Here is a 13,398-nt window from a genome sequence, read left to right on the forward strand (position 1 = left end):
ACTTTCTGAACCCACTTGACTTCTCTGAGCATTCCTACAGAAAGCCTGGAGCCCCCATCCAGGACTGTCCATGCGCTAGGTTAAGAGTGTAGACATGGGTGCTAGGTGTGGGTGCTATGACTCGCAGCCACAGGCATTTGGAAATACTCTGTGCTGTGCTCTGCAGCTGCTGCTCTTCTCTCACCTCTCCCCTCCACACAGAGCTGTGTGGGTCAAGTAGGAGATGGTTGTCATCAGAACTTTGGCCCAGATCCCAGGGAGAAAATGGTGCAGCTCTGAGTATAGATTGAGGGGCTATTTGGGGTTCCTCCTAACTGCTCTCTGTCCATCCACAAATCAGATGTTCTCTTATTGAGCAGTTGTCTATATACCCTGCCTACCTTCATTTTTCCCAGAATAATGTAACTCAGGAAGATGACACTTTACAGAAACCTCTCCTCACTCATCAGGAAGTTCATCAGCATGTCAGCACCCCTGGGGAGATTTTAGGTCATGGAGTAAGTTTTCCAGCAGTGATCTAGTTAGAAACTAAAATGTTACAAATTATGAATAATGCCTTAAGATGTAGGAATTTTATTGTTTTGAAAATAGGTATTGTCAGTCAATCTTCTTAAGTGTCTGTGATTGACTCCAGTGATATCTTTTGATTGCTATTGAGACACATCTAAGACTACATGGTAGGTATTTCCCACAAGTGCACCCAGATACTTTGGAAAAGGAAAAAACTGTAACACATCTGGTTTCCTAAACAGTCATGGAAAATGTTCCCCTTGGGGTGAAAGATAATGTAAAGTTACTCAGCCAGAACCACCCATCAGCATGGTTGAATGTTTCTCTCCCTTTGCCTCCTGTGAGTACCCTTAAAAGTAGGGCAGACATTTAAGTTTCCATTGCATACAGCCTGTGATTAGACAGGCCGACAGCAGAGCCAGCCCAGTCAGAATCAGGTCTGCATTTCACCGAATCTGGCTGCCCGCAGCAGTGAAAGCAAATGTGTGCACAGTGCTTGTGACTGAGAAGATTAATGAGCTTCACTGTAAGCGACAGCTGGTTTGCTGAGAGTGAACATTCTCGATTAGAAGATCTGCCTTTCTGTGAGTGGCAAGGGTATTAACTGGGCGGCCTGGATGCAAGAGCCAGTGCACGTGTCTAAGACAGCTGTTGTGCAGAGCCTGGGCCTCTTCAAAGCCCTGAGAACCTCAGGGAGCAATCAGTAGCATGGGAAACATGGACAAACTGCTTTCCCAAGGATCAATGAGCAAGTAACAAAATTTCTCAGGCCTCAGTGTTTGATTTGTGATATATTGTACATTCTCACAGGGGAACGCTGTAGATGGCAACATTTACCATGTCTAGAAAAGCTCAAAAATACTACCCATACCCATGCAGTTTGGGTACATCAGAGGGAAATAAAATCATGAGGCTGGCAAATGTTTGGCAGGGTCCACGTTTCCTGCTTCCCACTCTTCTTTACATAGTCCCGGGGCAGTGTTCCTGTTGTCGAGCATAGAATGCACTTCCATTTTCCCCTCACTTCCTGGAGGAGCTGAAGCTGAGGACACTGGAGAATGAGCTGTATAGTTCCCCCTGGGCTCTGGGCTGCTGGCTTTCTCACTGGGCATTTGAGGCCAGCATTCCTAAGGCTGTTTATGCATCTCATACTTCTTAGTAATTCTTGAAACCAGGGTCTGAAACACAGGTGACTGATGGTGTCAGAATTGTCACCCTGTAGTCACAGATCAAAACAGAAAAAGGAGCAGTTTGGACAGTTAGAAAGAAAACAACTAGTTTTCCTGGCATTAGAATAATTAAAAGGGAAGTTGTTCTTTCATTCAGGGCTATAACACAATTTATACTAAGTATAAATGTGGAAAACCTAACATAAAATTCATAGCATTGCTTAAGGAATGAGATTTCATACTGATCTCTAAGGCTTCATCCTGGTGGTCACTGAAGAGTGTAGTCTGGGCCAGCCTCAGGCCTGAATGTAGAGCTCTTCATCCTCAGTCCACAGCTGAACTGCAGTGTTAAAGCCTCAAGGGGCTGTCCCAAAAGCCAATTTTCCCTCCAGCTAATGGGCTTTGACCAGCCCTAACACCAAGAGCCTGCCTTTCTTTTTTCAAAAAATATTTTATTATTTTTATTTTATGTGTATGAGTATATTGCCTGCATGTATGTAAGTACACCTGTGCCATGCAATGCCCATGGCAGTCAGAAGAAGGCATTGGATCCCCTGGAACTGGAGTTATGGATGGTTGCTAGCCACCATGTGGGTGTAAGAACAGTCAGTGCTGTTAACTGCTGAGCTGTCTCTCCAGGCCCCCAAAGCCTGCTTTTCTAACTGTCCACACTACCCCTCTTTCTGTTTTGCTCAAGATAAACAGAAGAGATCTGCATGTCAGAGCTATGAATCATCCTGATTTTTAAAAAAATTTCTTTTTTGCTGACTATGATGATATATACCTATGATCTCAAGCACTCAGAAGGCTGAGGCAGGAGGATTTCAAGTTCGAGACCAACCTAAGCTGTATAGCAAAATCCCATCTCAAACAATCCAGAGACTCAGGATGTAGTTCAATAGTAGAGCACTTGCCTAGCATGCACAAGGCCCTGGGTTCAGTTCTTGCCCCTTAAGCAGCCTTTGTAACCTTGCTAGATCTACTGCTCCCAGTTTAAAAGGAACCAGAGCAGAACACGTGGCCTTTGTTGTCATTGTGTATTTGCTGCTGTTGTCTCTGGAAATTGAACATACATAGGTCAAAATTCAGATGAACCCAAGGTACCTTCTGAAAGGACTTTCTCTACCTCCAGCCTCCCTCCCAGAATGCACCAGGGTCAGCAGTTTACAACAGCCTTCTATAAGTGGGTAACAGAGTTCTGAAGTTCACCAAGAGCTAATTCATAATTCCTTCCAGAACAGCCACCTGATTGTCATCAGACCTGCCCTGATTTCTTAGCTCTTGAGCTGATAACTCAGTGTTTATAGCCTATTAAATAGATGCCTTACTGATATGTTTCCATATGCCTGTATTTATTCTTTAGAGGTTCTTGGTGGAAATTTTCAAGACTGTAGGCACTGTGCCCTCCTGAGCAATATCCCCTGGCACATTCCTCGCTAGAAGGCAATTGCCCTCTGCATGAAAATATCATTTCTGAAAGCTTCCATTGTAGATACACTTTCAAGGCCAGTCTTCAATGGCTCATTCTCTTTTATCTGTGGGAAGATAATGGTTTTGGAAAAGAATCTTAAAATTAATCTCAGAGTAACAATGAAGGTAAGCATGACAATGACAAATGTTGATTCGTGGCTATATCGTTTTTGTCTGATCTCACATTAAATGGCTTGTTTTGGGACTCCTGCCAATAGACGAGGACTTGCTTTTTATTGAATGCTGCATGGCTCCCCTTCTGTCTTTGTCAAATAGAAATTGTGCATGTAGGGTCAGGCATCAGGGCAGCTCAGAGCACTGCAGAGCCCCTTGCCTATGTGAGTAGCTGAAATAAATTAGAGGTAGAGGCCTTTATTCCTGTTTTGTGAGTGACTTTTTATGGGTTACCTCATAGCAGCAGGTCAATATATTCATATCCCTTTTAGATCAAACCTCTTTCCAGAGGTAATGGCTCTTGAGGCCAGCCAGAAATGATGGTATTTTTACTCTTTGGAGAGTTCCATAGCACCTGATGCATGTGTCTCAGAAATCTGTGATTTTTGAAGAATAACTAGCATCGCATCCCGAATATCTTGGCATATCACCTTGTCCATACCCCGTCATCACGTTCAATGAGCAATGTTACAGACTTGTGGAAGCAGCCTGATTGACTGAAGGCCAACCAACCTTGCACCTCAATTCGGGGTTATTTTAAGCCCCACCCAAGAGAGATGAGCTGTGAAAGAATGGATGGAGGAATAGGAAATACTGAAGTTTTTTTATCAATTTGCTTTTTTTTTGAGGCATGGTCTCACTCTGTAGTCTTGACGGACCCGCTTCTGGTCAGGGTATATTATCAGAATTTAAATACTCCTGTCTTGGTTTTTCTGGCCTTGGTGGAGACAGACCTGGATTATGGTTTAGACTCTTAACAGTGGGGTTACAGTAGTACCTGTTTACTCCAAGCTATAGTTCTTCCTCTGTAATTCCATCAGGATTGATATGAAACATAAGGTCATATAGGTGAATGATTAAACACACATCCTGGCCCATCGGAAACATTACTAGTGACTATCATTACTAGATTTGTGTTTGCATAAAAACATCTAGAGAATCATGCCCATCCATGGCAGGAGAGTCTCCAGAAATGTTGACATAAAACATTCATTCTGGCTGTTATATGTGGCAGGAGCCACCTTGGCTTCCTGCCACACCACATAAGGCTCTGGGGTAGTTTTAGTAATGAGTACCAGTAGCATCAGGACTCTGGGCTTGCCATCTCTCTTTGGCCACCTTCACCCCAAAGCAATTCTGGAGCTCATTTGATGGTGATTAATACTGTCCTGGGATCATAGGATGTTATGTTGATGGCTTGGACCCAAATGTGCATAAAAACATTAAGGCTTAATTTTATTGAATCCAATATCTGCTAATGCCAAACAGTACCTGCTCTGCTTCCAGAGAAAGCAAATTTTCGATCTGCAAAAGGACTATAAATTTCTGATTCTGATGTTATGAAGGAGTCGTGTGGTCAGAGACGGAGAACAGCACAGGCTAAGACTGTACATGACTTGGGATTCATAGAAAGCTATCGATTACATGTAAGAACATATTATATGGTTCTCTTATTTTTTTTCCATATAAATGAGATGAGTGGATCAAAATTATTGTGGTTATTGTAGTAGTCACTTCTCTGTTGCTGTGATAGAAACACTGACCAAAACAACTTATAAAAGGAAGAGTTTATTTGAACTTACAGTTCCAGGGGAATACAGTCCATCATGGCCAGGAGCATGGGGGTAGAGGTGACTGGAGAAGGAGTGGAAGCTAAGCTCTACATCGTCTAGCAGGCACAGGAGACAAGAGCAACTGAGGTCTGGCAAGGCTTAAGAACTCTCTAAGCCCACCCCAAGTGACATGCTGCCTCCAGGATAGCCACACCTTCTAAAACCTCCCCAAACAGCGCCACCATTTGGGAACAAAATGTTCAAATACTTGGAGCCTATGGGGGACATTTTCATTTAAACCACCTTCCACCCCGTGGTCCCCAAAGGCTCGTGACCATATAAAATGCAAAATGCATTTACTCCAATTTTAAAAAAGCCCCCATAGTCATTATCAGTCTCAATACTATTCAAAAGTCCACAGTCCAAAGTCTCTTCTGAAACTCAGGGAAATATCTTTTTTTTTTTTTCTTTTTTTTGAGGTCTGTATATTTTTATGGACAATTGTGCAGAAGTTGACTATAGAACAAAAGGGCATAATTAATGACAATGAACTGTGAGAATTGACAAGACCGTTTGCTTGGATTCTTTTCTGTCTCTGTGGAAGGGTCTTTTCCTCTGCATTAGGAGAAACTGCTTCTTACAAGAGATTCTTCTTTGACATAGAAAGGAACAATATGAAATTCTAATTTCTATGACCTATTTCAGGGGAGAACGTGGTAAGAGATGTTTTAAGATACAATATTTTAAATATGCTATTTTCTCAAATTTTTTATTTTCATTTTTAAATGCTCAAGTTCAAATGGCCACACTAAGAGTAGATTTCCTGAAAACTTACAAGTAAAATTTTTCTTACCATTGTTAGAGCAAAGCATCCCTTAAAAATCAATCTTCAACGGTTTGGAGAGGTGACTCAGCAGGTAAGAGTACTAGCTGCTCTTGCAGAGGACCTGGAATTGGTTCTCAACATGCACATGGTGGCTCACATCCATCTCTAATTCCAGTTCCAGAAGATCGAACATTGCCTTCTTGCCTCTGCTGGTACTAAGCACATACATGGTGCACATACATAGAACCAGAGAAAACACTCATACACATAAAAATGAATAAATTGTTACATGTTTATGAAGTTTTCCATTAATAGTAAAAGTGCATAATGAACACACATTTACTATGTAGCTCCTGTCCATTTCTCATGCACAGCTGTTCCCTTTATCAATATCCCCTCCAGAGACAGAAGTGTACAATTTTTGCAATTGATAAACTATACTGAAATATCAATATCACTCAAGTTGGCATTAAGCTTCATTCTTGACGTTGCACATTTTGTACAGCATCGAAACTGTTATGTTACATATCCACCATTACAGTTTCATAAGGTGTAACTTCACTGCCCTAAAAACATGTGTTCCTCAGCTACATCCCTCACTCTACCAATTTACAAAAGTCAACATTGAATATTTTTATTATCTTAACTGTAAGCCCCTGTAAAATCAAAAGATAAATTACATACTCCCAACATACCATTCCAAAAGGGAGGAATAGAAGCATAGTAAGGAAATACCGGACCAAAACAAGACCAAAAACCAGCAGGAAAAACACCAAATCCAGTAGCTCCACATCCAACTTAACTTCTGGGACTTTACTTCTAAAGGTCTTAGATGGCTCAGCCTCTCCAGCTTTGCTGCGTGCAACATACATCTCTCTTTTGGGCTGGTACCACTCCCTGTATGCAGGTCTTCTTGGTAGATGCCTCACAGCTCTGGCATCATGAATGTCTTCTTGGGGTCTCCATTGCCAACCAGGCTTCACCTTCACAGCTCCACGCAATGGCCTATCAGGGCCTTCCTTATGCAGGATCACCCCTGCTGCCTGCTGCCTGGCCTCAGCAGCTCTCTGAAACCTCAGAGGAAGAACTGATGACCCCTTCACTCTTGCATCTTTCATGCCTCTAAAGCCAGCACCAGGTAAAGGACAATGCCAAGTTTGACTGTAAGTTTGGGGTGGACTCCAGCCTGATTTATCCATTTTAGAAGCTTTTCTTTTCAGTGGTCCCTGTAACATTTTCCTTTCACAAGTTGGAGGCTTAACTGGGTGTGATCTTGCCCTGGATGCACCTTCTCCATTGTTCAAGTTTCATTCTCTAGGCCCCTCCTTAATCACTTTAATCTCCTTATCAATGGGATCCTCTCCATCACATGCCAAGGCTCCAAAATTTATCTTCCTAAGGCTATTTGTCAATCCGTATGATGGGATCAAACTAAAGCCCCCCAGGTTAAAGTAGATTTAACCAAATCCCCCAGACTAAAGAAGAATATTCAGAACAAGGAAGTAAGAAGTAAAATAATTCTAACTACTGAGAAAGAGCTGACCTTTTCATGCTCCGGACATCACCAGAGACTCCCCCTCCCACTACTGCTGGTTGCTTCCAGCCCCCTATTGCTGGTTGCTGCCGGCCCCCTCCCACTACTGCCGGTTGCCGCCAGCCCCCTATTGCTGGTTGCTGCCGGCCCCCTCCCACTACTGCCGGTTGCCGCCAGCCCCCTATTGCTGGTTGCTGCCGGCCCCCTCCCACTACTGCCGGTTGCCGCCAGCCCCCTATTGCTGGTTGCTGCCGGCCCCCTCCCACTACTGCCGGTTGCCGCAGGGGAATTATACTCTGTCATGGCAGGGAGACATTGTGGCTGGAGGTAGCTGGAGCAGGAACAGCAAAAGTTAATCTCTCACATCATCAGGCTGGCACAGGAAGCAAGAGAGAGTCTGGAGATCCAGCCAGTTTTAAAACTCTCTAAGCCAACCCCAAGTGACATGCTTCCTCCAGGATAGCCACATCTTCTAAGACTCCTAAAACAGTGCCCTCTGTCATGGCAGGGAGACATTGTGGCTGGAGGTAGCTGGAGCAGGAACAGCAAAAGTTAATCTCTCACATCATCAGGCTGGCACAGGAAGCAAGAGAGAGTCTGGAGATCCAGCCAGTTTTAAAACTCTCTAAGCCAACCCCAAGTGACATGCTTCCTCCAGGATAGCCACATCTTCTAAGACTCCTAAAACAGTGCCACCATCTGGGGACAAAATGTCCAAATACTTGGAGCCTGTAGAGGACATTTTCATACAAACCATCACAGTTATTTTATGCTTGAATTTTATTTGACTCAAAAAGTAGTGATTTTTAAATTTAAAGATTCAAAGATGAAAATGGTTAATAAATCTCATACAGCAATTTTCAGCAAATCCTATGTGGAAATATGTGTTTCTGAAAGGACTGTTACAGTACCTCTTATTCAACTGAATTTGTGTAATTTACACATATATCTTTAGGCACTCTTGGTATGGAGTTCCACATGGTTCATGAGCAGCGATCTTCGGTGGAGACATGCTTATACTCAGGTGGCTGGAGAGAGTGCAGAGCTTTTAGAAAGTTGTCTATCTGCTGGATTTTTCAAATTATTATTCTTAATGCCTTTTGTCCCAGGAAAAATCAAAGAACAATAATGCTAACAAGCAGACTTTACTACTCTGTCAAAAATTAGCTGCATCTAATATAGTAACTTCTTGGTAAATTATGGAGATAACTACGAGTTCTCAGTTAATAAATAATGGTCTTGACCAAGAAGTTTTCTAATTCAACTATATTTAAATCGAAGTATACACCTGAAGTATCTTAAAATCTTCCCATATACAACAATCTTTTCTGCCTGTTATTAGAAGATTCCGTGTCCAACCTTGTTACATGACATCATCATCTACAAAGTTTACATTTGTGACCCGTACAGTTGGGTTACAAAAAGCAAAATTGTAGAAAACCTCACGATGTTTTAAGGAAGTTTACTGTGGCCACATTCATAGCCGTCCTTTGCTGCACATGGCCTGTAATAGGTAGTCTTAGAAGCATGGATGAGAAGTGGTTTTGTGTGTGAAGATCCTGAACTGGGATCCTGCGCCCATGCCGAGTGAGGTGGTGAATGAGTCTCCTGAGTACGTGGGTTTCTGTCTGAGACGGTAGACTGTCTTCCTGAGCCAAAACTTACCCACATGAGGTGGGACTTAGTTTTCATTCCATCTGCTTCATGAGTAAACCAAACCAAGAAAGTCCTGAGACTACCCTGAGAACTCAGAATGAACTTTTGGTGCTATTTGTCTAATTGGAAGGGATATTACCAAAGAACTACAACTGTCTTGGTGTGTTTAATCCATTCAGACAAACTTGCCCTTCCCTCCTGTCTCCTTTCCGAGGTGGGTTCTCATTATGTAGCGAAGGCTGACCTAGAACTTGCAATCCTCCTGTTTTAGCCTCCCCAGGGGTGGGATTTACAGATGCCATGCACCAAACTTTCTAATACAATATCCATTCCAGCACCCGCAAAAACAGAAATCCCAGTTTTGAAGTGTGCCTTCCAAAGACTAAGCAGGGCCTAGAAATCATGGCATCTCTTATGTGAGGTATAAACAAATCAGTAATATGGTGGTGGCTTAATATGGTTCAAGCCTGCGATCACAACAAAGCCTGCATGAGCAAGTTGAGCATTTCACCTTTGGCTTTAATTATGAAGCATCAAAAGCTATTCCTACCCACAGCCTTGCTTTTCATTGTTAGAATCTCTCAGCAACCAGTTAAAAGTCACAAAGTATGACTACCCTTCGTTTATGAGAACTACCAGGCACTCATGAATTCCCTTCTAGTTCAGTAACTGGCACTACAGGGAGGGCATATATCGAGTGAGTGTATTATATTCTCATATTCATACCCCATAACAAAGCAGCCAGCCCAACTCAGAGCTCTGGGTATCTAAAGTTCCACAGAATGTTCTGGCAGCCTGGCTTTAGGGGCTTCTTGAGGCCTTTGGTAACTTCCTTGCTTCTGATCCTTGGGGCCCAGAGCTCCTCTCCCGCAGTGCACACAGCACCAGCCAATGATCCAGCCTCCTAACATACTTGCCCAGTGACCAGAACAGCCTTCCCTCTACCTCCTCCTGGTCTAACAGGCTCCCAAGGTCTTAGCCCCAGGAGCCCTCTGGCCAACATGGAACCCTCTTGCTGTCAGTAACTGCAGATCCCCACCTACCTGCATCCTCTGCCAGAAAACCTGGGAAGGGGCTCCAACCCCACCCAACTGAGCCCCTCTGTGTCCTAACTAAGGGTCGCTTTGATAAAGTAGCTTAGTGTCACTCTCTCCACAGGTGGTGGAAAACCAGCAGCTGTTCAGTGCCCTCAAGGCCTTGCTAGAGGACTTCCGCTCAGAGCTTCGAGAGGATGAGCATGCCCGACTGCGTCTGCAGCAGCAATATGCCAGCGACAAGGCTGCCTGGGATGTGGAGTGGGCTGTGCTCAAGTGTCGCCTGGAACAGGTACCTCCCCCATAGCCACTCCACTCCTGACCACTACATGTGTCACCCTCTACCTTATCTGGGATGAGTGGGGAAAGAGACACAGTTAGGTTCTCTGCAGAACCCTGGTCCAGAGGCAAAGAGAGGGGCAACTGCTTACAGCTGTCTTTGAAGTGCTCAACTGTCCCCAAGCTTTCATGGTCCCAGTTATCCCCCTTTGAAGTGTGCAGCACACCTTGACCAGCAGCTTGTCACTGCTACTCAAGGCTCTGTGGAGCCCCATAAAAGGCCTGGCAGAATGGTGCTGTCACTGTGCAGAGCAGACTGTTCTAGACAACAGAAATCCAGAGAAGACTGTAGTTTTGTGACCTCTGGCTGTCTTTTAGAGCTTTCAAAATATTGGGAAGAGCTTCTACTACATGCCTTGGTCCTGAAGGACCAGAAGAGGCAATTTGCCTCAAATCTGAGTCAGTGCTGGGATAGAGAGAGCCCAGGTGACCTACCTACAAAGAGACTTTATAGCTCAGCCAGCGGAGTTTGGCTCAGGCCACAGGAAGCAGCCTTTGCTGAGCACCTCTTCTCTGGAATTCTTTCTCACACAGTATCTGCTGCTCAGGGGTGCTTCCAGGTCACAAGGAAGGAGCAAGGTTTGTGTGTTGTTGATCATCTATTTTCAAGGCTCTGTTGTGAGGCAAGCTACAAAGTAATTAAAATCTTATATGATTTGGCTTAGTCATCCAAGAAAAAAAGTTGCCTAAAATAGAAAGGAGATACCTTCTAAATAGTCTTGATCTACATTCAGGCGTACGTTGTTAAACAAGAGAGACACACACAGAGGCATTTGTCATAAAGTATACTTGCTCAAGCTGAGGTAGGTCTTCATTAGTGACATAATCTTAGGAGGATGCCACCATGTATGTGCGCTGTTGACCAATATGTCTATATGCAGCTCGTAGCTGAGAGAGAGAGAGTAAGCAGGTGGTGGTAAAGCTCAGGGCCAGGGTTAAAATCTCCAGCACTGGAGAGTGTAAGAAATTCAAAGAAGACACTTGAAATACTTATTTCAAGAGATTGGTGGAGGATGGGGAGATTGAAAAGGAACAACCAGAAAAATTAGTAGTAATTCAGGAGCAAGTGTCAGAAGCAGGAGAAAGAGCACAGAATTCTGTATGGAGACCAGCTTAACAGGTGTTTTCAAGAGGCCAAGATAGGTTAGGGTTTTGTAGAACTCCCTAATTAGGAAGTCACAGGAAACGTTGACATTGGAACATGGGGCTGGTACAAACTGCCATATGCTGAGTGAAGGACATGAATCTGTAAAGGGAAAGAAAGAAAGGGCTGAGTGGGAGAGGGCAGTGTCACAGGAGATATGCTGTCTTGAAAAGACAAGGGAGCCTTGACTCTGTTGGTGAGTGACAGCATAGGATGGGCAGATAGGTAGGCTCTGAGCCCGGCAATGCAGGGTACCAATGTGAAAAGCTTGGTTGGAACAAACACTCTGTTCTCACTGTCATTCTGAAGCAACCTCATAGGGGTCCTCAACAACCAGGGAGGGGTTAGCAACTTGAAGTCAAGATGCCAAAGGCGTCTGCTTGTGTGCAACTAGAGTTCCATCTTAGGAAAACTGTCAGGAGCTGTTGTGGAAGTTCATAATTCCCATTTTGTTTTTGCATTATCTTTCTACTTTGTGTGTGTGTGTGTGTGTGTGTGTGTGTGTGTGTGTGTTGTTTTTTGTTGTTGTTGTTGTTTTTAAAGAGTCTTGGGCTTGGGAGATAATTCAGCAAATAAGAGCACGTGCTCTGTAACCATGAGGACTTGAGTTCAAATGCCTAACACTAAGGCATGGCTGCCTGCCCTTGTAATCCTAGCATTGAGGGGTGGAGACAGGTGAGCTGGTTCTGTGAGAGACCCTGTCTCAAAGCAGTAACACAGAGAGTAATAGAAGATACTCACTGACTTGTTTTGACCATTGTAAAAGTACACATGGGTATATTCACCCACGTTCAGGTACATGTACCCCCCCCACACACACACATATACACACAGTCTTATTTCCCACAAATACACATTTTTGAAACCAACTGACCAAGAAACATTTAAATTATTTACTTTTCTCATTGCTGTGACCAAATGCCTGACAAGAAGCAGTTTAAGGGAGGAAAAATTTATTAGGGCTAAAAGTCCAAGGCTGCATGATGGCAGGAGAGGGTCCCCACAGTGGCAGAAGAGCCTGGGGCTCCCTGCTCACATCTCAGTGCTCCAGGACGTAGACAGAGACTGGGGTTGGAAGTGGGTCCTACCTCCTAAAGACTCTACAACATTCCAAAATAGCACCACTAACTGCGAACCAAGTGTTCAACACTTGGTTCAAACAAAGAGCCTGTGAGGGACATTGTACATCCACACAATAGTATTCCAGTCTTTACTTCCCTCCGTCAACTATGTCTGCCTCTGTCACTGCCTCCTTGAGTTTACTGTCCAACCCAGCCCCAGGCCCATTCCTCTGCTACCACTCCCAGAAGGCCCAAGTCCCTCACCCCCCCAGATCCAGAATCAGCATTGTGAAGTAGTCACCTTCACTGTAGAGACTAGGTTCAATATTAATTCTCCATGCCTCCCTGTTGGGCATGAACTTAAGCTGAGGCAAGAGGATCCCAACTTTGAGGTCATCGTGGGTAATTTAGTAAACTGGAACCTGTTTCAAAATAGGTTCCGAAAATTTTAAAAGGACCTGGGAATACAGCTCAGTGATCAAAGCACTTACCTAGTGTGTGTGAGGCCGTGGGTTCCATCTCCACTCCCGTACAGGGAAAAACAAAGCAAAACAAAGCCTTTCACTGAGCAAATCCTTAACAATATGATATAAACAGACAGGCTTTCTAAATAATACTGCCTGGCTGAAGTCTCTGAATAACTGGTTTCAAATTTTCTGTTTAGGGCTAGGATGTGGCTCAGTGCTAAAGTGTTTTCCTTGCATGTATGAAACCCCAGTTACAACCGCTCCTTCAAGTTGCTGTTTAGGTGTAGATAACCAACTGTGAATGGTTTCAGTAGTTTTGAATAACTAATATTGAGAAAGTTAATTCAACTCTTCTTTGTTTGTTTGAGATATGAGATAGTTTTGCTATTTTTCCCAGGCTAGCCATCATGACAGTCATCCTGCCTCAGCCTCTTGAGTGCTTAGATTGCAGGCATGTATCG

At 43.9% G+C, this 13,398-nt stretch overlaps 1 protein-coding gene across 8 annotated transcripts in view; it reads left to right on the forward strand.

Annotated features, from left to right (window-relative positions):
* The window catches only part of Mtcl1 (microtubule crosslinking factor 1), a 134,779-nt gene that overhangs the window by 99,563 nt on the left and 21,818 nt on the right, over positions 1-13,398 (forward strand). For all 8 annotated transcript variants that reach the window (XM_008834664.2, XM_008834665.2, XM_029564303.1 and 5 more), the window contains one exon: positions 10,051-10,218. In XM_008834664.2, coding sequence (XP_008832886.2) covers positions 10,051-10,218 — 168 coding nt within the window. The remainder of the gene's footprint in view (positions 1-10,050; positions 10,219-13,398) is intronic.

Source organism: Nannospalax galili, unplaced genomic scaffold (genome assembly GCF_000622305.1).
Source record: "Nannospalax galili isolate Female #2095 unplaced genomic scaffold, S.galili_v1.0 scaffold155, whole genome shotgun sequence".
NCBI classification, from domain to species: domain Eukaryota; kingdom Metazoa; phylum Chordata; class Mammalia; order Rodentia; family Spalacidae; genus Nannospalax; species Nannospalax galili.